We start from the raw sequence: 27,854 nt of genomic DNA, 5'->3' as shown, positions 1-27,854 counted from the left end.
TCTTAAAGAAGAAATTTTTTCACTGCTATATCGCTGCTGTATCACCTAGAACAGTGCCTGGTGCATAATAGGAGTTTAATAAATATTTATTAAATGAAAAAAGAATAAAGTTCCACAGAATACCCTTGGTTTAGGTCAGTATCAGACCAACACAAAGGCCCCAAGAGACTCATTTTCCTCTAAGTTTAAAATTTCCAAGACAGCTTAAAATAAGCCTGCACTCAACCTGCAGAGTCCCTGTCCTTTTGCAAGGTCAAGAACAAGATGAACTACAACCTTTCCTCATCACTCCTGTGTCTATCCCCAGTCCCACTTTTCCCTTTACCTGGCACTTGTTCATTTGGATCAGGCACTGCTAGCACGCCGGGGACAATCCTATTATGGCTTGGGGACTTAGCATATCTCAGGGAAAATGAAGGGCTGTGCTCAGGAAGGGGAGATGGATCTGGGACCAACCTGCTTATCGTTCTTTGCTTTCTTCCTCGAGCCTTCCCTACTCCCTTCCTATTGTCAACAAGCCCCATGGGAACCCTAGTGTACACACACCAGCCTGTCAAGGGGAAACTTATACACAGTGCAGATGACATTTTACTATATGTTTATTTCTTCTAGTGTTTTTTTTTTTTTAAAGTTCATTGCAAAAAGGAAGGCATCATTGTGGGTTTTTAATTAGCTCTCAGGCGAGATAATCCCCTACTTGATTAGATTATCAATGTAATTGGGTACTCACTATTTCACCTTAACTATTTAGTGTTCTAGAAAAAAAACGAAAACATGAAACTATCCTGAAAGCTCGTATTTTAGACTATTAAATTTACTTCTTTTATCTCACTTAAATTTTCCAATATTTTTCAAGGTAATGTGTGTGCATGTAGACAGAAATCTCTTCTGACTGTAGACTGTTGAAAATTGTAATTTTCGTAGAGTGAATGTAATAGGTTATTTCTTTAGAACATAGCATGTGGTAACAAGGAAGGATTATCCCTATAATAATGAGACCTGGCAAATGCCAAGAGGAAATAAATTCTTAACAGCTTCTGGACCCTGAAAATAGAATTTGGATAAACAGACATGTAGGAGTGTAAAATATGAACACATATAGTTTAATAAACTAAGCCTATAAATAAATTAGATACTTGGTATTAGACAGAAACATTCTTTTATCTAACAACTTCCACACTGGTTTCTTTTTTACTCTAACAGCTTGTATTTCTTTTCTGTGATGGGCATGGGTAGGTCTGAACACCCACAGAATTCAAGCCTCAAATATCTGAACCAGTTAAGATATTTTGGAAGTAATATTGCATAGTTACATTGTAGCACATTTATCAGGAGTCATGGCCCAATGGATTTTTTTTTTCTTGAGACCTGTTTCTTTTCCCAACAACAAGATTTTGAGAACTTCTTCAGTGTTGACCCCCTCATGGACTATGTTAGAGCACTAGTCATTGATTCCATTTATCTGGATCACAAATTTTAGTTTTCTGGCCTGGAGTTTAGTTTTGACTGGGCAGATTTCCCAGGAAATAATGAGTATTTCCTTAAACACACAGCATCTGTGATATTTTTTCTTTTGAGATTCACTTATAGGAGAACTCTCTGTTATTAATAGCCTGGGGCAAAGGTTCTGTAAGTGAGACTGATTGGGTAACTTTCCTTTTTTAATTTCCTGACAAATGACAGATGGTATAACATAGATACCCACTCTCTCCAAAGATGTAATTGAAAAAACCCTTCTATTCAAAAAACTAGACGCAGCGTACATAAGGATAATTGACCTAGGATGTAATCGTCCTTACATCAAGCAAGGAAACAAGGTCAGCCTTCCCCTCTCTGTCACTGTTCCAAGTTAAATGTAAAGTCTCTGTGTAAAGTAATGCTTTCCATAGCACGACAGTGATTCTCGCCAGTTTTGCTCTTGCGTTTAATTTCCAGATCATTCTATAAATGAACAGTTCCCGCCTCACCTAAATATTCTCAGAAGGCTACATGGCAAACTGATGACAGTACTTATATGTGGTGAAGGGAGAAAGGGCTAGAATTGAGGCTGATCCTCAAAGAGGGCTTCAGCCTTGTCTATAAATGGTCTAATTGTTTATAAGACAGATGAATATAAATATTACTATATTACATTAAAAAAAATTCAAAACCCTGCATCTTTCCTCCGCTCTAGGTCACCTATTTCCTGTGCCCTGGTGTTACTAGGACTTCTGTTTTTCCCTAACTCAGCTTTTTCAATGCTTTCAGTGTATCCTTAAAATCCTGCCCCCTCCTTTGCTCCCACTTGGAGGTAATATTCTAGTGTATTTCCTTTGGACCAAGAGTATGTATGAATATATGTCTCTTTATATACATTATTATTATTTTTAAAGTTTATTTACTTATTTTTTGGTTGTGCTGGGTCTTCGGTGCTGCGCGCGGGCTTTCCTAGTTGCATTGTTGCAGTACGTGGGCTTCTCATTGTGGTGGCTTCTCTTGCTTTGGAGCACAGGCTCTAGGTGCACGGGCTTCAGTAGCTGTGGCATGCAGGCTCAGTAGTTGTGGCGCATGGGTTTAGTTGCTCCATGGCACATGGGATCTTCCCGGACCAGGGCTTGAAACTGTGTCCCCTGCACTGGCAGGCAGATTCCTAACCACTGCACCAACAGGGAAGTCTTCCCTCTTTATATATATTATGAACTTTACTTTTTAAATTAAATACATTGAACTTTATTGTTTTTGATTTCTAAGCCTGCCTCAGCCTATATAATAGTGATTCCACACATACGTTTACCACTTTAGAGTCCACAAAGAACTTATATTTTCTCTCTCAATCTCTACCCCTGCCCCAGCTTCCTTGTTGCTTTCTCCTCCTTTCTGTATAATATAGCAAATTACTACTTCTTGATGAGTCTCTACCTATAGCAGAATGGAAGGATTATCTTGATCTTGTTCAACCACTCAATTCCCTTTTTCCCCATTACACAGCCTCAAGGGTGATATGGATATCTGCAGGGAAAAAAAGAGCAAATGGAAAATAAGCCTCCATTATGAGACGGCGTTATCTGTAAGATGGGCCTGTCTTATAAGATCGCAAAGACAAGCATCTGAAATAGTATTTTTACAATAATTTTTTTTTTTTTTTTTTTTGTAGTACGCAGGCCTCTCACTGCCGTGGCCTCTCCCGTTGCGGAGCACAGGTTCCGGACGCGCAGGCTCAGCAGCCATGGCTCACAGGCCCAGCCACTCCACGGCATGTGGGATCTTCCCGGACCGGGGCACGAACCCATGTCCCCTGCATCGGCAGGCGGACTCTCAACCACTGTGCCACCAGGGAAGCCCTACAATAACTTTATATTAAAAAAATAAACGATTGGATTTGGGAGTAGATTGAATACATTATTCACTGAGAAGCTGTTTATGGAGTGACAGGAAAGAGCATTTACAATAGCTTTCTAATTTGTCTTCTTTTGATCTCTTTTCTCTCTCAAATCCATCTGTCATAATGTCATTATCAAGGTATTTATAAAATACAGGTTTGATTTAAAAATATAATTGCCCTGATTAAGAACCTTTGCTGGATCACTATTATCTACCAAAGCAAGTCTGAATTCCTTAGCCTAATGTACAGATTCTTTTAAAATTTGGTCCATCCTACTTTTCCAAGTCCATCTGTATTCTCTGTACCAAAGACTCTATGTTCCAGTCATGCAAAGTGACAAAGTAACAAACAGTCCCTGAACTTTTCAGATGCTACCACTCCTCTGACTTTTCTCTTCCTGTGCTTGCTGACAAACAATGCCTTGTGGCCACCTCTTCACTTGTTGAACTCCTACTAATCCTTTAGTACCCCTCCTCTGTAAAGGCCCATCTAAGAAGGATTAATTGTTCCCTCCCCTCTAAATGCTTGAGCCTTTGGCTCAGATAAATATATAACTTATTACAACAAATTTTGATTTATGTGTACAGGTCTTTCTTCTTTTATAGCCTATGAAATCCTTAAAGGGCAAGATCATACTGTGTTCACTCTTATAATCTCAGTGACTAACATGGAGTCTATTAGACATTCAATGTTCATTTTATCAGTGAATGAATCATTCATTCATAGAATGACCATTCTGTACTGCTGCAAGAAAGAGTTGCTCTTATCACTATTATTATTATTAATTTATTTATTTATATTTTGGCTGCACGTGGGCTCTTCGTTGCGGCATGCAGGCTTCTCTCTAGTTGCGGCGTGCAGGTTTTCTCTCTCTAGTTATGGCGCGTGGGCTCCAGAGCGCATGGGCTCTGTAGTTTGTGGTACGCAGGCTCTCTAGTTGAGGTACATGGGCTCAGTAGTTGTGGCGCGCGGGCTTAGTTGCCCCTCGGCATGTGGGATCTTACTTCCCCAACCAGGGATCGAACCCGCATCCTCTGCATGGGAAGGTTGATTCTTTACCACTGGACCATCGGGGAAGTCCGTCATCACTATTATTAAAGCCACTGAAAGGACTGCTATCTCTTAGTCACGGCAGGGACCCTGAGCGATCACTAGGGTAAGTTCTCCCTGATCATTCAATTTCAGGGCTGCTCAAGTCTCAGAGAATTTCTCCAACCTACCTACCTCCCTGGAATACTTATTGTTCAGTATTAGATAATGATTACTAAATTGTCCACCACCTTTATTCTTGTGGGAAATCCTTAATTTGTTGTCTCATTCTTTTCTCAATCCTCTTTCAATGCTTCTGTCAATTGGTCAGCAATTAGTGGTCACAATCAGGCAACCCCATTTGGCACATAGTACTAAATTCAAGGTTCTTATTTTTCTCCATATCGTTGGCGATCTGGAGGCAGGAAAGACATTCAGGATGAGGACAAATAAGGACATACGAATTAGAGAAAGGAAAAGTTCACAGGGCATCATTAGAAGGGAAGGGTGATAGGCTGTCCGCTAACAGTTCTAAGGAAAATGAAAAAGAGCATGCCTATAGGGAACATACTGCAATGGTTTCCACATTAAAAAAATATTTATTTACTTATTAATTTATTTGGCTGCATCAGGTCTTAGTGGCGGCATGCGGGCTTCTTTCTAGTTGTGGCGCGTGGGCTCTAGAGCATGCGGGCTTAGCCGCCCTGCAGCTTGTGGGATCTTAGTTCCCAGACCAGGGATCGAACGCACGTCCCCTGCATTGGAAGGGGGATTCTCAACCACTGGACTACCAGGGAAGTCCTCACATTTTTTTCTGAGAATGAAAATCTTACTCATAAGCCTGTGGTAGAGATAGTGAGTCGTATAATGCAATATTCATTCTTTGTAATAGAACCCTGAATTCATTTGGGACAGCAGCACGTGCAGCCAAGGGATATATTGCCAGTTTCCCTGGCAGTGTGGAGGCTATAACTAAGTACTGGCTAATAAGATATAAGTGGAAGTGACATGTGGGGCTTCAGCAAGCCTGTTTAACAGTGAAAATGTGCACTCTTTTTTAGATTTGTTTCCTTCTGGTTGTGTAGAATGCAGATATAATGACTGATTTCAAGCAGCCATTTTGGACTGTGAGGAAACATACTCAGGAATGGTAGAGTAAGAAAGGAGTAAGTAAGGAAAAGTCTGAATCCCTGACACTGAGATCCACCACACCTGCAGAACCATAGCTGTGGAACCCATCAGGATTGCCTATCTCTAGACCTCTAGCATCAGAGAAATTAACTTCTGCCTTGTTTAAGCCATAGTTATTTTTAGTTTTCTGAATTTACTCCTAATTGATAAATTACTCCTGTCCTCAAGGATCTTAAGATCCAGAAGAAGAATATTTGGCACAATGTAAAGATTTAACAGAAAGATAGGTACACAATTCTGTGCACTTACTGGATTTATGAACAATTCAGCTGCAAGAAAGTAATCTAAAATATTATTATTTTAGACCAGGGAAACTAGCTAGTTAAAATCAAAATTATAAAATGTTTATGTGAACATGGAAACATGGAGACTGGTGTGGAAGAATGAATGAGGCTGTTAATATTGATTACACATGTTTGAATTTTCACTTCTTACAATGACCAAGTAATACTTTTGAGCCTTCAAAAATTAAAATAGAGAATATTTTAAACTAAAAGCAATAAATGATAAATATTTCTATGAGGGAAAACTATACTGATTTATCTATGTTGCTTTTTTGAATAGGGAATTCTATAAATCTGTTTTCAGGACATTGTATACCAGGATTCTCATCCCTGATCCACTAATAACTAGATGTGGAATCTTGGGGAAGTCATACTCTTTTGACCTTAGTAAAATGAGAATGTTAGTAAATGAATATTAAAGTTTCTTTCAGCACTAAAATTCTGTGAACTTAATCATACATTTGCTTCAGTGACTATCTTACTGCACCTCTCCAGTCTGATTTCTATGAATTCAAAAGTTGTTACAATGAGTTAGTAATATAGTTCTTATGTGCCTATTTCTGAGGTGGGGTGACTAACAAATATAAATGCCATAGAAGAATAAGACAGATAACTCCAAATACCACCCTTCTTCTGTGTCTCCATAAAGGCCTTTCCATATGCATAACCTGGTATTTCCTAAGATACGATACTTTTTTGGTTTCATGTCTGTTCCCCTATAGATTGTGAACCCCTGGGGATGGGGGTGGAGGCAAGAAATGCATCTTCCTGGTGCCAAGCACTGGCCTGAAATACAGCAGGTGATTTTGCTGAAGAGATGAGCGAGTGAAGGAAGATTTGTATAAAAAGACGATGATCCTAAGAGAAAATGATAGCTAATCTTATGACTGGTAACTTGAAGTCTTGTCTCTTTTCTTTGTAATCCAGATTTTAATTAATTTGTGACATATTCATTAGTCAGAAAAACTTTAGAAATTCTTGATAATTTTTTCAAGCTTTATTGGCTTTTAGGTTGTTGCCAGATTAATATAGCTGTCAAGGAAAGAAGGGCGAGCTTCATGCTGGCTTGGATCAAATGATATTGTTCTGTCTCTGGATTATGAACTGTACTCAGGGTACCTTCAGCCCATTCTGGGAGACTGGGCAAGAGGATGGGAGGACTGTCCCACAGCTCATCTCTGGGGGACTCTGGCGGTGAAACCCCACCTAAAGCCGTTGTCCTAGTCAGGCTAGGCCAGTGCCATCCATGAGAACTACGGGCTACCCCTCTCTCACTGCAGTCTTATACACCATCGGAATTAATGATATATGCTCTCCTCACACACCTTCTTGAGTGAAAGCAAATAAGTAAAGTAACAAAGGGCTCATGGCTTTAATCCCAACCACAATGCTGTTTCCCTGCCCTTTTCCCCGGTGACTGTCTTTCTATTCCTGAGTGGGTCCAAGAGTAGCTACTACCTAAAAGCAGGTACAGAACACCCAGTCCTTCCTTCTGAGGGCCCCTCTCCCCGCTGCTGTCTTAACAGGGGTGCCCTAAAATCAACATCATCGAACCCCTCATGCAGAACAACAGGTGGTCTGAATGTCATTTATATATGCCTTCCTCATGGAGACTTACATCAAATTGTGTTTCAAATAGAGATACTAGGAGTTAAAAAAGATCAGATCATTGAATACAATAAAAGTAAAATATCGGTATTAAAGAACATACCGCAGTACCCTGGGGTTCCACATACTGTCTTCATGAGCACTTGATGTTCCACGATTTTAGAGAGCCCAAAATCAGCTGAGACAAGAAAAAAATTTAATGAAGTGAGTCGTTTCTCAGCTTTTATATGATGACAGATTACTTTTTTGTTATTCAAAGTAAAACTTATTTGTTTGTATTTGACGTTGGGGTGGATATAGATAGGGGTCAGTCACCTGGGACAGTAAACTAAAAAAAACTAAATAATAATTCATGCCTTGCTTTAAATTGGAAAAAAAATACCCCATGACTCCCAAATACATGTTATGCTCTTCTCTATAATTACTAGCTTTCAGTAAATAAGCTATTTCTTCTTGAAATAATAGTTGTGACAGATATATTTTGTCTAATATTAATTCTGAGATTTGAAACTAACTCTAAAGGACAGTATAGAATTATTGATATAATTCAGAACTTTTAATCCACTGGAAGAAATCAAAATAAAAAATTAGACTTTTGTAAATGTCAGTAAAATGAACAGAAATATCAAAGGTTTATTCTGCTTCAAAATAAGTAATTTTGTTCTCTAGTATATTTGACGGATAAGAATTTACTCTTGTATGAGGAACATATAACTTTGCGCAAAAATTCTTATTTATTTCTCAGAATGGTACCTAGATAAAACATTAATAAAAGTTGCTACCATTATGGTCTATTTGCTGGGCTACATCCTTCTCACCCAGGAAACATAAGGAAACAGTTCAAGGCCATTCTTCAAGAGAGGCAGGTACAGAATTGATGCCATTTTAGACTTCAAAGATAAACCCATATTTCCATGGAGGTGCTGATCCTTATCAGAAAAAGCAGCAGGAAGTCCTTCAGAAAGAAAGGCTCTCCTGTCTAAATTAGTATCTATCCATCCATTTAAAGAAATTTCTTGAAGGATAAAATCTTTGAAAGTGATGTTAAAGGAAATGGAAGCCTCCCTGCTGCCCACTGCCTTTCAGGAGTGATTATGAGAACAAGCTGGCTGCCCAGCACGACTTCAGTATTTTTTCTTTAGGTTCTTGCATTCATAAAGCACATTATGTTGTCTGAGCTCTTCCATGATATGTACAACTTAATTTTCAAAAGTGTTAACATTTATAAATGCAGTGAACTCATCAGATTAGCATTATAAAAGCGCCAAAAAAGCAATGCCCTTTAGAGGATTTAGTACAGATTCTACTAAGGAGATTTCACCTAAAATAAATTTTATAATTATTTTTGCAAACAAAGATTTGCTCTGTAAGGGACATGGAAAGTAAAATTTAATATACGTTTTTCTAAAATGATGATTTAATGATCTCTTTGGGTAGATCAGAACTTCCCAAACCATCTTTATAGTTCTTCAGAGTGCTTACTGGGGGAAAAAAACCAAACCAAGGTTTCCAGAGTCAAATAAGGTTTGGAAAAAGCCTCACAGACACTAATTTAGATGTCACTCTACACATTAGCATTTTTTTTTTTTTTTTACACATTAGCATTTTTAACTTTCTCAAAAGTCCTGCAGAAATAAAAATCTTGTTTAACTGTAAGTTGGCATTTCTTAATTACTTGACCAAACTTAGCACCTCCACAAACCATTCCCCCCACCAAAAGGAGCGGGGAATGGTTCACTCAACTGAGGACCAGTGTTCTGTGGAGTGTACTTTGGGAAATACAGATCTCAATTTATCTCTGTTCATATAAACAAATGATTCAGAGCCCAAATTCACTGATATGTACTAAGCATTTTGTGTCAAAGTTCTTCATTACCTAAAATTAAGCTCCAACTAACTTGTGCAATAAGAAGTGTCATGTAATCTGTGATTTTCTACTATAGAAACTTATCTACAAAATACAAGGTCACCTCCTGAAGTCCCTGTCATTTCCAAGAGCTGTGATTCCTTTGTGTGTCCAGCAATGAAGCACCACCTTCTATGCACTAATTCAGGTAAATATTCCAGGAAAGAGCACAGACTTCCAAAACAATGCATTATTCCTTTACAGATACCAATATTTGAGGAAATTGAATGGAGGCAAAACTGGACAGAGCAATGTTTACAAATTCCGTGGAATAAATTTCTTCTGCTTTGGGAAAAGGGATCATAAGACATCAGGAAACATACCAATTTTGAGTGGTGCATCTGGGGCTGGAGTTGCATAGAGAAGGTTCTCTGGTTTGAGATCACGATGGACAATCCCATTTTCATGTAGGTACTAAACAGGGAAAATAATTAAGTAACATTCATATAATTATATTTATGGTTCCAACATTTAATCTTTCCAGAATTATAATAATTTTTACTAAGTTATGTGATTCAACAACACACATACTATGATTTAAAAATAAACACCATAAGGGAAAATATGTTTTAAACTATATGTCATTTGAGAATAGCTTATACATATTTTCCTAAAAGTGAAATGCAATTTACATTGTATAGAACCAACTGCCAGAAATAAAATATTTACTTCTCAGAGAATATTTGTTGCAGTTCTCATATGCATATTACCATATCAGCTCTAATTGGCTAATTATTATTATTATTATTTTTTTTGTGTGTACATGGGCCTCTCACTGTTGTGGCCTCTGCCACTGCGGAGCACAGGCTCCAGACGCGCAGGTTCAGCGGCCATGGCTCACGGGCCCAGCCGCTCCGCGGCATGTGGGATCTTCCCAGACTGGGGCACGAACCCGTGTCCCCTGCATCGGTAGGCGGACTGTCAACCACTGCGCCACCAGGGAAGCCCTTGGCTAATTATTATTATAATAAAGTCAAGGTGCTCTGTGTTGAAATTTGTCTGATTTATTATCTGAAAAGCATAATTGTATGTGTCATCTTAGAAGTTCACAACCATAGCAAAGATTTCTTAATTATCATTTGAACAGGCATTTAGATGTGAGTAATTATTATAGAGAACTACCCTTAATATGAAAAATATTGTTTAATGACAATGAATGCTCTCATAGACTCTTCTGAGGATTAGTATATCCAGCTATCAGTATAGAGTATTATACTTGAGATTATCTTAAAAATTACCTCTAACAACTCCATTCATTTTATTACATTTTAAATTATTTTGTAAATCATGTGTAATTAAACATGTAACATACTCTCATTGTGAATGTTAAAAGTTCTACATGACCATGCTTCTCTTCCAGAGGAAGCCTCAGGTCCTCTCCAAAAGCAATCATTCATCAGTTTGAAATGGTCTGAACTTTTTTCTATGCATTTAAAAATATGAGTATATGTATACAAAGAAATATCCCTGATTTTTCCATTTTCTTACATCAATGTATCATTAATAAAAGTTTTTACACTGCTCTTTTTTTCACTTAACATGTCTTTGAAATCTTTCTCACATGTCACCACAGCTTATTTTATTTAATCCTTGCATCCATTTTTTGTTTGATGTCCATCACTTTTTATTTTGCTATTCCCATTTTGATGGACATTCAAGTTTTTTAAAATTACAAATAATGCATTAATAAACTGTCAGTACTTGGATACTTGAGTATTTTTGCTGGTGTTTCTCTAGGACAGATACCTGGAAGCAGGTCTGGTGGGGTTAAAAGTTATATAGATTTTTAATTTTAATATATACTGCAAAATCACTTTCCTAAAAGACTCCATCAGTATTTACTCACATAAACATTGTAAGTGTATATGTTTTCCTAATATCTTTACAAAATTTATATTTTTAACTTTTGCTGAGCTGGAGTATAAAAATTATACCTTAAGTTTTGTTTAATTTGTCTTTCTCTGTTTACTGGTATAGTCTAGCTTCTTTTCATACCTTTACTGGTTTTCCTTTTCATAAAATGCCCATTCAAATCCTTTGCCTATCTTTCTGTTGGGTTAAGAGAAAAAGCTGCCAGGGTGCTGTAGTTTTTCTCCTTTCCAATCTCATAGGGGAAGAGAGGAAGTCCTTCTTTCTTTCTACTCAAGCCAAGTAAGAGGGGATAAACAGCTTCAAGGTCACTTGACATGTGTCACTTAATGATTTGGGGAAATAGGGACTGATACCTGGCTCACTCATGAAAAACTGGAAAATGGTTGGAGCAGGTGATTGAGGAGAGAGGTTCTCAGTGAGATTCAGCTGCCCTCAAATAATAGCTGGACAAAGACGCACATTTCTCATGGGCCCAGTGTGGACTGTGCAGAAGGGAATCAGACACTAGTCTCCCAGAAGAGGTCCCTTTGCTGGAGTGTTTCCTGCTGGGATGATGCCACCTCATCTCAGCATCACAGAAAGCAGAACATGAGGGAGGTGAGAGTAGGCAGCTGAAGGGCCACTCAGATCACCTGGAGTGAGAGAACTGTCCTGCAATGAGTCTCTGTAAAGCTATCAATGGTGCCCCATAGGGAAAGAACAACAGGCATTTGTAACCTGCCACACCCAGAGGTCACTGGTGCCAGCCCAGAAATGTGCCCATCTGGTAAGACGAAGTCTTAACCCTCCATCTCCTAACCCACTCACTCTTCATCATCGCCTTCACATCCCAACCCTGGAAGGACCACAATCAGCATCTAGCTTGTTGAAAAAGAGCAAGAAAAAAAGAAGAAACTAACAAGAATTCCTACCCCCTATGTTTATAAATTACAGATCCCAAGGTGGGGAAGGGAAGAAGTTTAAAACTGGATGAGTCTTAAATTTTGGTCTTGTCATGAAAAGATGCTCAACATTGCTAATTATTAGAGAAATGCAAATCAAAACTACAATGAGGTGTCACCTCACACCAGTCAGAATGGCCATAATTAAAAAGTCTACAAATAACAAATGCTGGAGAGAGTGTGGAGAGAAGGGAACCCTCCTACACTGTTGGTGGGAATGTTAAGTTGGTACAGCCTCTATGGAAAACAGTATGAAGGTTCCTCAAAAAACTAAAAATAGAATTACCATATGATCCACAATCTATTCCTGGGCATATATCTGGACAAAACTATAATTCAAAAAGATACATGTACCCCTATGTTCATAGCAGTACTATTCACAATAGCCAAGGCATGGAAACAGCCTAAAGGTCCATCAACAGAGGAATGGATAAAGAAGATGTGTTACATACATACAATGGAATACGACTCAGCCATAAAAAAGAACGAAATAATGCCATTTGCAGCAACATGGATGCAACTAGAGATTATCATACTAAATGAAGTAATTCAGAAAGAGAAATACAAATACCATATGATATCACTTATATGTAGAATCTAAAATATGACACAAGTGAACTTATCTGTGAAACAGGAACAGACTCACAGACATAGAGAACAGACTTGTAGTTGCCAAGGCAGGGGTCGGGGAGAGATGGACTGGGAGTTTGGGGTTAGCAAATGCAAACTATTACATATAGAATGGATAAACAACAAGGTCCTACTGTATAGCACAGGGAACTATATTCAATATCCTGAGATAAACAATAATGGAAAAGAACATAAAAAAGAATGTATATATGTATAACTGAATCACTTTGCTGGACAGCAGAAACACAATATTGTAAATCAAGTATACTTCAATAAAAAAAGTAAAAAATAAAATTTTGGTCTTTTCCTTACCCAAGAGGGACAAGAAAAACTATGGGCATGGCCTGAAATTTTATTCATTGAGGAGAAGAATGGATTCACAGGGTTAATGTGTCAGGACAACAGTGAGAAAAACATAAAGTTGCTTTTGTTCATGTCTTACCAGGTCTAGCTCACTCTTTATACTAGATCATTATCAGGTAGATAATAATACCATTCATGTCCTAAGCACTTACTATATTCCAAGCACTATTATAAACACCTTAGATCTCTTAGTTTATTTAATCTTAGCAGCAGCTCTGTGATGTAAATCATATAATTCTTGTTCTGGAAGTGAGAAAATTGAGGCATAGAGAGGCTAAGAGATCTGTACAATGTCACAACTAGAGATTGTGGTGTCAAGATTCAGACCTGGGCATCTGGCAGCAGAGTCCATACCTTTGCCCATGTCATGATTCCCAAGCAGGTGCTCAAGAAATACTTATTTCTTGATTTTGTAGGGTGGGGATGAGAGGAAAATAAAAATGAAGGAGAAGAGGGGAGAATAATGGAAGAGAGGGAAGGTAATAAGAGAGTGGGAGGAGATACGAGAGAATGACAGAGGACCCCACTCAGCCTCGAATGATACCGTGGAAAAAACCACCATATCCCTAAGAAGGAAGAGACTGTATCTCGTATATGCAGCGTTTGAAAGGCAAAGATGTATCTCATATAATAGCTTTGAAGCATACCTAAGAATTGCATAGTTTGGGATCAATAGAAAATATTGATTTTCCTCCCTAATCTAACCCAATTTAGAAGCTCCACTGCTTTGGGAAGAAAATGACACTGAAAATAGCAACACAATAACAACAGCAAATGAGATGAACTGGCAAGTGTTGGTTTAGCAAGTTCTAATTATGTAAAGATTCTCATTAAATGTTGTTCTGGCTTTCTTAAACAGAAATGGTGGTCATGTGTTCTAAGTCCAAATCTAAAGAAAGCAAGACAAAACAAACAAAAACAAAACACCATTTGGCACTCCATAAAGGAGAACTAGACCAGATAACAGAAGAAAAGTTTTAGAGAAAATAATAGATTATTAAAAGTCATAATATAATCATGTGCACATATGGGAGGAGGCATTTAAGTGTATTTTATTGGCAAAATGGCAATTTTATTTTTGCTTAGACCCACTGATTGCCTTTCATCAATAGTTAGTATTTTTGACTTTTACGTTATCTCAAGTCAGGAAGCCAGGAAGAAGGAAAACATGGAGTATATGATCTTTTGTCTTCCCCAAGGAGATACAATCATTAGAAGCAGCAACACTTCCAGAGCACCAGTTCTCAAACTTTTTGGTCTCAGGACTTCTAGGAAGTTAAATAAAATATATTAAGAACCTCAAAGAGCTCTTGTTTATGTGAGTTATGCCTAACATTTAGTTACTGTGTAAGTAGTTAAAACTGAGAAATTTAAAAATCACTTATTAATTTATTTAAAAATAAAACAATAAACTCATGATGTTAACATATACATTTTAAAACATAAATAACTATTTTCTAAGACAAAAAATTAGAGAGTACTATGCCATTGTTTTAAAGTTTTACAAATTTCTTTAATGTCTGGTTTAATGGAAAACAGCTGGATTCTCACATCTGCTGCATTCTCTATTGTAAAATCACATATCATGTAGACTCTGGAAAATTCCACAGTACTTTGATAAGTAAGGAGAAATGCTTTCATATTATGATGAAATAGTTTTGACCTCACAGACCCTGAAAGGGGTCTCAGGGACCTTCCAGGAATCCCTAAAATATACTTTGAAAACTTGTCTTACAGCATCTGAAGACATAAAAAGGGTAGTTTTTAAGAGCTGAATAATAGGCACACTTCCCCTTATTTTCAAAATAGGTTTTAAATAAAATACATAATCTCATCAAATGCTAATCTTATTTTGACACGTTGAGATCACTGCACATGGAGAAGTGAAGAAGAAAACGATATTAAGGGGAAAAATGCTCCTCACAATTGGGTACTCATAGGAAAATGTGTAAAGACGTTTTATATCATATGAATGATATAGAACTGATTAAGGAATATCTAATCACAGAGAAATAGACCTTATCAAAGTATTGTCATTTTAGCTACAGATTATGGGGATTCAACATAAGTAGACAAAAGGATTAGAAATACTAAGAAATGAGATTATTGGATATTCTAGAATAAACCAAGTGTTAAAAGTAATCATAATTAAAGTAAATTGAGGACAAGCAAGGAAACAGGTTGAAAACCTAAACATCAGTTTGGGAAAAGATCTATAAAATGTTCTATATGAATCCAACAATTTAATAGGGAGAAATAATAAATAAATAATAAATAATAAATCTGACAACAATTGTAGCAGCTAATTACTAAAGGTTATCTTGACTAATGGTAACCTTTAATAAAGAAACTGGAAGAGCACACAACCAGGTGTGTATGAATTTAATTAAAACTTTGTGGAATAAAAAGGAGAAGGAGAAGGAGGAGGAAAAGAAAGCGTCAGAGACAGAGAAGCACAACTAATTTACTGGCTCAATTTTTGCAAAGTGCATTCTCTTTTTAGGAAAAAAAAGCATTAAATGACAAGTAGAATTCTATCTGCAGACTAATCAAGATAGGAAACAAATACTTTTTAAGGATTTTATAATAATAAATTTAACGTTTTGGTGCCAAAGGCATATCTTTGCCGAGTTCTGTTTCAATATTATGCTCTTGGTTTTGATCAAGGGTTAATATAAGAAATAAAGCATAATAAGGTTTTGTGGTATTGTTTTTGAAATGGTTATTAAGGAAAAACATTATGAGAGCTGCTTTGGGGCAATTTACCCCAAGTGTACCATTTATTACCTGTGCGACCTTAAACAATTTTCCCACCCTCTAAATCTCAGTTTCCTCATCTGCAAGGTCCACTTTACAGGCTGTAGTGAGAATCGGAGATGGGGCATGGAAGCCCTTAGCACGTAGTAGATATTCTACTTTATAAACAGTAGTTATTAGGACTCTACCATTGTTGTTTCACATCTCTTACAGAATAAATTACATTTAGAAATCCTTTGAGATTTGGAAAACTTGCTCTTTTCTGAAGTATCAAAGGATACTTTGATCAGAAAATACTTGCTTTTTATTTCATCACATTTTCTTCTTTTGTCTTGGCTGCCAAAAAACTCAGTGAAAAAGAGGTTTCAATTACAATAACTAGCCTAATTTGGATTATTTACTTCTCCCTCTCCCTGCTTTTTAAAAAATTCTTTTTTTCCACTTTAATAGCTTTATTTTGTATGCATTTTTCATTTAATTTGCCACAACTTCTCTTCCCAAGAGGATGCAATATAAAGTACAGAGAGATAGGATGTGTTATATATTAGTCTTCTTCCCCTTTGAAACAGGTCTAAGTAAAACAAGGACTGAAATTGCTATATATGTGTTCATAGTTTATGGTAAGAATGTTTAGAAGTTAGAAAAGGAACAAAGTTTGTGTCAATTAGGATTTGAAACATTCTTACTATGTTTTTCCCAATTGTAAAACAAAGAATTTCTGTGATATACAGTATCTGTCATTGATAAAGAGCTGCATTTCAAGGCCTGTTGTTTTGCTTGTGCTCCATTCTCCTGGATCTTTGCTGGCTCTTCAGGAGCTATCCCTGGATGCAGCTTTGGATCCTACCCCATGGCCCCTCCCTACTCAGAGGCATTGCCCCATCAGTACTGCCTTTTTCCCACCTCTCTCCTACTATTCCCTCTTTCATCATAGAAATATCACCAGACTAGGCCAGCCCTCCTCATCCTCAGTACTCGACTATAATGTCAATCCTCAGGGAGGCTGTACCTGCCCTTTCAAATTAACATGTTCTCTTATGTGCACACTCATATATCCTCTCATTGATGCTTCCTATTTTTCTTTATAGCATATCTGTTTCTTTGCAAGCTTTATGTTAAGGATGTCTCCCTCACTAGACTGAAAACTCCATGAAGACAAGGAAACTTTTACCTGGTTCCTCAGATACCGAGTTTCCTCTACAATGCCTTCACTAAACATGCACTCAATAAATACTTTTGAATGATCGATAAATAAATTTTCCTATAGACATGTATGTTATTCTACTTTTTAGTCACTAACTTGTAGTTACATATTCAAGAATGACGGTAATCTGTACCATTTATTCATTTGCCATTATTAATGTCAGAAGTTTAAATTCTTGTGCTTACACTGTAGTGATTCCACAGGAACATTGCTCCGATACATTTAGCTGAAGTGAGGCTCAGCGTTTATATGTTTGTGAAACATATACCATACTTACTGGATAATAATACTTAAGTCACCTCAGAGGTGCTCAGTGAGTATCAGTTAGATAGATGAGATTTGTAGCATCACTTTGAGAAAAGCCAAAATCCAATAAGAATATTTTAACTGTAAGAGCATGCAAAAAGGGGCTTCCCTGGTGGCACGGTGGTTAAGAATCTGCCTGCCAATGCAGGGGACACGGGTTTGAGTGGAAGATCCCACATGCCGCGGAGCAACGAAGCCTGTGCGCCACAACTACTGAGCCTAAGCTCTAGAACCCGCGAGCCACAACTACTGAAGACTGCGCACCCAGAGCCCGTCCTCCACAACAAGGGACGCCACCGCAATGAGAAGCCTGCACACCACAACGAAGAGTAGCCCCCGCTCCATGCAACTAAAGAAAGTCCAAGAGCAGCAACGCAACGCAGACAAAAAAAAAAAAAAAAAAAAATCAAATCAGGCAAAAGGGTTTCATCTACAAAATGACATTTTGAATAATTACATTATATTTTTTTCTTCTGTAGTAGCATTAAGTTGATAGTTATGGCTGAATTAATTTCTTCACATCCTTTGAAGTTGATCTGAATATTCAATACAACATAAGCGTCAGGGGAGCTTGGGGAAAGACACTTGAAAATTCACCTGTTAGTTTTCTCTTCAGTTTCCTTCATGTCTAAAACATTCATAAATTGTACGGGGCATTGTAATAAAATGGAACTGAGTTGTCCAGCCATAATAACTCATTAGCGAAAAGTGACCAAGCCAAAAGGCCTCCGTTTGTAAATGAGAGAGCTGCACTGGACTCCAGTAGTGAGCCTGAAGAGGACTGGGCCCGCTGCTGTCCCTGCAGTAAGGTTCCTACGTGAGCACCATTATTTAGATTATGGATGTGGCTTGAAGTGTCTGGATAAAGCAAAGCTTTGCTGGAAAATGCTTGCTGGAGTGGCAATGTCATGGGGAAAGAGAGTAGGATGTTTTACAGAGAGGATAATTATGAATGTCACTGGGTAGGGAAACCTGTGGTGTCAGTTTAGAGTAGTTGATAGGTGAAGAGGTCAGGAAGAACAGTCAGACTCTAATTCTTGTTTCTGATTTTGGTACAAGTCTCCTGGTGTACAAAGTCAGAGTGGGGCAACATGGGTGCTTGCAACAGGTTGGAAATTCATTTTTCTATTTATATATGTGTATGTCATAAAAGTCTACTAAGTACATATTTCTAAGAATGGTCTATTTGGTATTGGTGGAAATATCATTTTACCTATACTATTTTCCTTAGATTCAATCCATGGGTACAAAGGGACTAACAGGTGGAGCACAGAGGGTTTAGGGCAGTGAAGATGCTCTGTATGGTGCTATAATAATGGATATGTGTCATTATATATTTGCCCAAATCCATAGAATGTAGAACACTGAGAGTGAACTGCAATGTAAACTATGGACTTTGAGTGATTACGATGTGTCAATTTAGGTTCATCAGTTGTAACAAATGTATGATTCTGGTGGGGGATGTTGATAACGGGGAGGCTGTGCATCTGTGGGGGTAGGGAGCATATGGGAACTCTCTGTACTTTCACCTCAGTTTTGCTGTGAACCTAAACCTGCTCTAAAAAATAAAATCTTTTTTAAAAAAGTACTTCAAGTTTTGTTGATTCTTTTAGATTTTCTAAATAGACAATCATGTCATCTATGAACAAAGACGGTTTCTTCCTTGCTTTCCAACCTACATATGTTTTATTTCCACTTCTTGTCTTATTGCATTAGCTAGAACTTTCAGTGCAATGCTGAAAAGGAGTGCTGAGACGGGATATCTTTGACTTGTCCCTAATCTTAGAGGGAAAGCTTTGAGTTTCTCACCATTAAGCATGATGTTATCTGTGAGTTTTCTGTAGAGATCCTTTATCAAGTTGAAGAACTTCCCTTCTATTCCTAGTTTTCGGGGAGTTTTTATCAAGAATGGGTATTGGATTTTGTCAAATTTTTTTTCTGCACCTGTTAATATGATTTAGCCTGTTGATGTAATGGAGTACATTAATTGATTTTCAAATGTTGAATCAGGCTTGCATACCTAGAATAAATCCCACTTTTTCTTGGTGTATAATTCTTTTTATACATTGTTAGATTTAATTTGCTCATATTTTGTTGAGGATTTTTGCATCTACATTCGTAAGAGGCATTGGTCTGCAGTTTTCTTTTCTTGTAGTGTCTGTCTGGTTTTGGTGTTAGGGTAATGTGGGCCTCATAGAATGAGTTAGGAAGTATTTCCTTTGATTTTATCCTCTGAAAGATATTGTAGAGAATTGGTAAAAATTTCTTCCTTAAATGTTAGGTGGAATTTACCAGTGAGCCCAAATGGGCATGGTGCTTTCTCTTTTGGAAGGTTACTAATTATTTATCCAATTTCTTTAATAGATATGGGTCCGTTCAGATTGTTTACTTCTTCTTGCTTGAGTTTTGGCAAATTGTGTCTTTCAAGGAATTGGTCCTTTTCATCTAGGTTATCAGCTTTGCTAACATAGTATTTTTTAGTATCCTTTTAATGTTGATGGCTCTGTGGTGATGTCCCGACTTTCATTTCTGATATTAGTAATTTGTGTCCCCAGTCTCTTATTATTTTTTTTAGTTATCCTGGCTAGAGGCTATTGATTTCATTACTCTTTTCAAAGAACCAGTTTTTGGCTCCACTGATTTTTTTTTTCTACTGATTTCCTGTTTTCAATTTCATTGATTTCTGCTCTAATTCTTATTTCTTCTTTTTACTCTAAATTAGAATACATAAAAGTAATTTGTTATGGATTTTCAAGTACTTCATATATGAATATAAGATTTTTTTGGGTAATTTCAGTAATTCAGGGTTTACAAATACAAAAAGTTTTATCATTCCATTAAACACCACATTCTTTAAATTGTTGATATTGTCAATTCAGGTTAAATGACATTGCATTTATTTAATGTTTTTAATTGTTAAATGACATTTCTTTAGAATTCACATGATGAGGCTCAGTGTTAAAATTCCTGAAGTGATATTAAGGTAGAAATCTAATATCAAAACCAAAATCAAATCAATGCATCTCCAGAACTTTTTTTTTTTAGATTCTATATATGTGTTAGCATAAAGTATTTGTTTTTCTCTTTCTGACTTACTTCACTCTGTATGACAGACTCTAGGTCCATCCACCTCACTACAAATAACTCAATTTCGTTTCTTTTTATGGCTGAGTAATATTCCATTGTATATATGTGCCACATCTTCTTTATCCATTCATCTGTTGATAGACACTTACGTTGCTTCCATATCCTGGCTATTGTGAACAGAGCTGCAATGAACATTGTGGTACATGACTCTTTGAATTATGGTTTTCTCAGGGTGTATCAACACACTGCATCTCGAAACCAAAATCAAATCAATGCATCTCAATTTCCATTCCATGAAAATTCCATGTGAATATAAATGTGGTTTCTGGTACTCATGGAGAATAAGATTTTAATCATATGCAAATATAATAAGCTATTTAATAAACTCTACAATGCAAAAAGAATCATATTTGTACCGTGTTGGTTATATTTTTGTCATAACAAACCACGCTAATTCCTTTTAGCCTACCCATCATTCCCGATATTTAAGAAAAGTTGGATGAATGAATGAAGAAAGTTCTGAATTCAGCCAAGCTGAGCTCTCTTAGTCTATCTATTGTTTGACTTAACTTTGAGGAAAACAAGGATTATCTACAAAATGTCAAAGGAGAAGCAGGTAGATGCTTTCATTTTGAAAACATAGGGCGCTGCTATTTGAGAGTCAGCCTCATCACCAGCATGCCTGGTAAGACCAGTCTGAATAATCAGCCCATGAGTGCTGCACTAATATTTATGACCCCCTAAAACTTGTGTAAAAGGGCAACTACTTGTGAAGAAATACAATAATTACATGGACATTGAATTTGGCTACGACGAATTTAAGTCTCCTCTCCAATTTCTTACTATTGACTCACATCAAGGGATGTTCAACTTTTGACACTACCATCATTCTGGATATAGACAAAGTGACAGAGCTGATTGCACGTGGAAGAGTTACATCTGTGGAGCTATCATTATTCCCACCTACTCTTGTCCAAAAAAGAATGAAATATGCATTTGCACATATTCCTAATTTGTTTGAGACAGACTTAATTTTTTAATTATAGCATGTAAAGTGCTTCTCTCTCATTATCTCAAATAAGCAGTTTTCAAGAACTGAATCCAAGAGTAAGAAAGCAAAGGCAAACATAAACAGGCACACCTGCTGCAATGCACCTGTGTCTTTTAAAAAGGTGTGACTTTTTCCCTCCTGCTATGTGATCTTTAAAAGAGATGTATCTCACTTGTCACATTTGAGTGTTAGCCCTTGAACTCCTTCCGTGCTTAGGCCTCTCTGTCTGCTCATCTGTGTCTCTGGCTTTGGGCCCAACATCGTCTATAACATAATATGGTAGAAGAAGGCAGATGGCAGAGGGATTAAGAGCATAAACTCTGAAGTCAAGTTTTATTTTGTGTTCTAATCTTGATTCTGCCACAAACCAGCTATGTGATCTTAAAAAAGTTACCTAACCTTTCTGAATCTCAGTTTCCTTATCTGTGAAATTAATGTAAAGAGACTGATAGCCTTTGAAGATTAAGTGAAATAATTTACATAAAGCTTTTAGCAAAAGCTTGGTCCACAATAAGTGCTTGATAACACATGGTAGTGATGGCTGGTACTATTACTATTGAGATAGTTATTATTAGGTCTTAGTCACATGTGTTCAACTGTATATTCCTCTCAAGATTCTTCTTTCAGTTTTCTAGCAGAGTAGAGCATAAGCATTTAGTTCCTTCACTAAATGGCCCATTATATATAAATAGAAGGTATGATCGATGTGAATCAGTGTTAACAAGGCTCTTCCTCAGTGAAATTCCACTAACAATAAGATGGCATTTCTGGAATTCTGCAGGATCAAGAGCCATTAAGACTTGAGTGTGGCTAAGCTTCTGTAACAATAATTTCACAGGCAAAAGTCAGGATGGTAATTTAAAAGTTAGATACTGGGGTTCTAGATAGGTTCCAACATTCAATGGAACATTTCAAAGAATAAATCACACAGATAGTCAGAACCTATGGCACATTCAACATATTATTCATAGAAATCTAAGTGTTTTAAGGTTAAATTTTGAGTAGAATCCAAGAGTAGAATGCAAAGTGTACGTGTGAGAAATTATGTTTTTCAACATGGATTTTCCTCTATATCTATCATCATGTGAAGTGCTACAAAATTAGATATCTTTTCCAAAACACAGATAAATACGCTATGTATATTTATTTAGATTTTAAAAGACATTATATTCCATGAAATGTGCTCTCCTGCAGAGTTGGGTTAGCATTATCATTTTTGAAAGTAATGTGATTTAAGTGTCTTGAATTACTAAATGTGTTTGAAGTCCTATTATCTTTTAAAAATCAGATGATCTTGAAGTTATTTTTGTTTTACAATAAGTGCTACTGGCAAAGTTGCTTTTCATAAGAGTTTTATGGGCAAATAAATATCTATGAATCAATAAATTAATCAATAAGAAAAAAATAAAAAGTAAAAATGAAGGATACGAGGCCAGTTCTAAAATATTCCCTGTGCTCAAAATGCTGGTATCCTAAACAAGTTTTTGTAAATAACTGGATTCAAGTCAATGAATATATATTGTACCTGTTTGTGCCATGAATACAAAGGCATATGTGGGGTGTGGGGAAAGGTGGTAAAGGGCAGAGGAAAAGGATGACAGACATAGATAAATAAGTCATTATTCCTGCCTATTCCAGGAGACAGGACCATGTACAGCTAACCATAATACAGTGTGGTTAGTGCTGTATTACAGTGGTAGAAAACGCCATGAGAGTGCAGGGAAGAAAGTAGATTTGTTAAAATTCTAAATTTATATCTCTCAGGAAGAGAAAAGCACAGAAAATTATCAAAAGCCTACAAGACTGCTTAACTTAATGGACTTCTGTACAGATTGAAACTTAAAAGACCCAGAATCCCAAAGGCCAATAAGGAAGACTTGCACAGATGCCTGGCAATGTGGTCAAGCCTAGACTGGGAGTTTTAACAGCTTTGGTTCCACTGTTTGAACAGCCTCTCAAAGCTTGTTTGTACACAACTGTAAAATGGGGGAAATGCTATTGCTGCTTTCCAAATAGGAAAAGAGCTGTGAAAACTGACACGTACCTGCTTAAGTAATTGAACTTCAAGGATAAAGAAGGGATTCATAGACCTCTAAGCAGAAAAAAGCAGATCATCTCTAAGAAGGGAAGTATCAAGTTGATGTCAGATTTCTGCAAGACAGCTTTCAGTGCCAGGAGATTACAGACGAATGGGTACAGACTGCTGAGGTTAGGACCAAGTGTCCCACAAATGTTACAAAATGTCCTGCAAATTTAAAGTGACCATAAAAGTCATGAAAGAACTTGGGGAATATATTGTTGCTATACCCTTCTGGGAACAGAAAAAACAAACAAACCCAAAGCAAAACAAATAAACAAAAAACCCTCAGCTACTTGAATAAATCCAGCCAATTAAGAAATAAAGAGAAAAAACTGTGGTAAAGGGCTGGTAATGGGCATCAAGTCCATTTAAAGGTAGACACCCAAACAAGTAAGATGCAGATTATAAATGATGTAAACCTTACCAGTATAAAACAGAGATATGACAAGAGAGAATTTGAAGGTGGACGTCAATGGAAGGAAATGAATGTATATTAATTTCCTTATTTTTCCCAATGGAGAGAAAATATATAGTGCCTAAGTTTAATAAAATATAAAATAGAGGTTGAACGATATTGTTTAAAGTTATAAAAGGAACCACCAGAGAACTAAAAATATAAATGCACACACAAGTTCACTAAAATAACAAACAATAATAATATTTCCATGTAAAGAGCTATCAAACAAACAAATGTGGATTAAACTAACAAAGACGGATCAATAATAAGTGTGGGTTAAAGAGCTATTAAACTAAGAAAAGGACAAGAACAAAACAAAATGACCGCAAAAGTATTTTAAGAGTAACTACATGAGATTTTAAGTATATATAGAGAAAGAAAGAAAGAGAGGGAGAGAAAACATGATAGGACTTCCTAAGAAAGATACAAAAAATATAAAATCTTAGAACTGATGAAAAAAAACCTTACAAATTTGATCCCCTACGATAAAATTATGCAAGACAACATAAACAAAGCAAAACTAGGAGAAAACATTTACTCTACTATCCATCTGTCTATATGATATGGATTACACATAAAGATATATATAAGATTATACATATATGATCAAGATTAATATTTGAATATATAGAGAGCTCCTACATACCAAGAGAAAAACATATAAATCACCGAAAAACAGAGCAAAGAATAGAGAAAAGAATATAATGATGAGGATTGGTCAGATGCACATGCTGTTAAAGAGGAAGATTCCAACTATTAGCAATATTGTAGATTGGTAAAGCCTTGAAATTTAGCCACATCCATGAAAGAATGTAAAATGAATATATTAATTGTCTAATAGAAGCCACTTCTTGGAATGTATCTTAAGGGAATATTTTCACTTGTGCATAATATGCCTCAAGGATATTTATTACTATATTATGTATAATTTTTAAAATTGGAAAAAAGTTTAATAACCATGTAGGAACTGGATAAATTACAGAGCTCACAGTATGAAAAACCACATAGCAACTAAAAGAATGAAAAAGATCCATATGTATTAAAATATTGTAGACAGAATTATGGTCCCAAAGAAGACTCCATTCTCCAATTCTGGGACTGTGAACATGCCATGTAACATGGCAAAGAGACTTTGCATATGTAGTTAGGATTACGAATTACTATTGCCTTAAAATACAGAGATTATCCTGGATTATCCAGATGGGCCCAATGTAACTGTATGAGCCTTTAAAAGCAGAAGAGGAAGACAGAAGAGTCAGTGAAATAGATTCAAAGCATCAGAAGGATTTGATGTGCCATTGCAGGTGAGAAGATGGAGAAGGTCAAGTATCAAGGCAACAAGGAACTGAATTCCTCCAAGGAACTGAATGAGCTTGGAAGCGGATTTTTCTCCAGAGCCTCCAGAGAGAAGTGCAGCCCTGATGATGCCTTAATTTTGGAATTGTGAGAATCTAGTCATGCCATGCCTAACTTTTGACCTACAAAATTGTAAGATAATATATAGTGTTATTTTAAGTGTTCAAGTTTGTGGTAATTTGTGATGCAGCAATAGAAAACTAATACATAAATGGAAAAAATTTCTAAGGCATATTGTTAAGCAAAAAAATAAGTTAGAGAGAAACATAAAAAAACAAATGTATGTAAGTATATTGCTTTTTTTTTTTGTGTCAAGATGCCACACATAGCCTCAGCCACATTCCTTCTTTTTGATCACTGATCTGTGTTTCAGCTTCTTTTCTAAGATATGGCAAATAGTTTTGAAAACCTCTGAAAATACTTGTGGTTAATACTCTGAAGTAGCAGAATTGACTTCCTAACATATGAAAATAAAAAAAAAAACCTCCAGGAGAGAATAATAGAAGAGCATGAGAACACAAATTAAGTGCTACACATTAAAAAACAAACCAAAATACTTGTCAGTGAATGAGTCTTTGAAAGGCCTGAAAACCAATGACATTCAAGTTTATCCTTGAATGTTGAACTTTGGATTCCTAATTTACTTTCCCATAGAATCCACATTTCGAGTTGATTAGAGCGAATACATTATGTTAGAAAACGAATGCATCACACCTTGATTAGTAAGAGTAGGTTGATCTGGGTGTAACAGGCAGAATTCTATGAATGACCCCTATGTGAACTTAGCTCTTATATTAAATGCTCTCCCTTCTGAGTGTGGGTGGAATCTACGAATAGATGAGGCAGCACTCCTAGGATTATATTAATTTACATGACAATAAGGAGGTTATTCAGATAGGTTTAATCAAATCAAATGTACCCTTGAAAAGCAGAGAGTTTTCTCTGGCTGGTAGCAGAAAAGGAAGTCAGGGATTTGAAACAATTTAGCTTTGAAGTTGGAGGGAGGCATATGCCAAGGAATGAGGCAGTCCTTAAGGAGCTGAAAGCAGTCCCTGGCTGACAAGCAGTGAGGGAACGGGGATGTTGGTCACACAACCACATGGATGTGAATTTGGCAAAGGAGCTTGGAAGCTCAATGAGTTTGGAAGCAGATTCCTTCCTAGAATTTCCAGATAATTACCCGGGACAACTAACAGCTTAGTTTCCACTTTGTGAGACACTAAGCAGAGAACCAGTAGAGCCCCCTGGACTTAGACCTACAGATCTGAGAGATAATTAGTTGTTCTGAGTTGCTAAATTTGTGGTAATTTGTTAGAAATAGAAAATGAATACACTGGGTATTTTGCAGTTAGCAAATGGTAAACTAAAGAACATAAACTCTTGGCACACACGTGCCATGTGCTCTCTTATTGAGTGTATAGTGTTAGGGTCTAAATATATGCTCAATAAATAGTTTTAGTTGTTTGGTTAGGTGGTGAGTAAATGCATGAATGAATAAATGAATGAATAAATGAATGAAGCAATAAACAATCTTTGGTCAGTCAAGTCATCCAACAAATATTTATGGAATGCCCAATATACACCATGAACCATTCTGAGTGCAGGACATAGTAGAAAGAGGTTCAAAACACCTGGTAATTTATATTCTAGTTTCAAACAAGAGCTCAAAATTCTCTGGACTAGAGCTTCTCATGTTGGTGAAACAGAAGGTCATTGGAATGCTGTGAATGAAGGCCCATAGAAAGAGGATCATGAGGTCAGCAGAAGGCCTTTCCAGGCAGGACTCTGAGGGCCGTGCATAGAGGGTGGCTGTGATGGGGAGACACTGGAGGGTTAAGGGGGGAAATGGTGTGATATGATGTATGATTTTATCTTAAAAATCAAGATGGATCCTAAACATCCAAAGAAAGTCTTTTAAGTAACACAAAATAAATCTGAAGAAAATTGATCACTACAGAGATGCCAATGCAATAATCTCCAACTTGCAGGTCTGCTGTATCAAAATTAGAGCTGAAAGTTATACAGTGCACCCCCCGCCTCTTATTTGCAGGGGATACATTCCAATATTCCCAGCAGATGCCTGAAACCGTAAATAGTACTGAACCCTATATATACTCTGCTTTTACTATAAATACGTATTTATGATAAAATTTAATGTACAAATTAGGCAAAGTAAGAGATTAATAACAATACCTAACAATGAAATAGGATAATTATAACAATATACTGTAATAAAAGTTATGTGAACGTGGTGTCTATCTCTCTCTCATATCTTTTTTTTTTTTTTTGGTGTGTAGAAACTCTATTCTGTTTCTTTAATCACTTTACCTCTCTCAAAATATCTTGTTATAAAAATTTAATGCCTTTTCCA

General features: G+C 36.6%; 1 protein-coding gene across 1 annotated transcript in view; it reads right to left on the bottom strand.

Annotated features, from left to right (window-relative positions):
* Positions 1-27,854, bottom strand: part of CAMK4 (calcium/calmodulin dependent protein kinase IV) — a 216,294-nt gene that overhangs the window by 18,826 nt on the left and 169,614 nt on the right. The window contains exons 6-7 of the mRNA XM_029216436.1: positions 9,703-9,793; positions 7,577-7,651 (exon numbers count right to left, since the gene is read on the bottom strand). Coding sequence (XP_029072269.1) covers positions 7,577-7,651; positions 9,703-9,793 — 166 coding nt within the window. The remainder of the gene's footprint in view (positions 1-7,576; positions 7,652-9,702; positions 9,794-27,854) is intronic.

This window comes from Monodon monoceros, unplaced genomic scaffold, assembly GCF_005190385.1.
Source record: "Monodon monoceros isolate NGI ecotype Baffin Bay Population unplaced genomic scaffold, NGI_Narwhal_1 Super_Scaffold_12, whole genome shotgun sequence".
Taxonomy (NCBI): domain Eukaryota; kingdom Metazoa; phylum Chordata; class Mammalia; order Artiodactyla; family Monodontidae; genus Monodon; species Monodon monoceros.
This window is presented reverse-complemented; position numbering and strand designations above follow the sequence as displayed.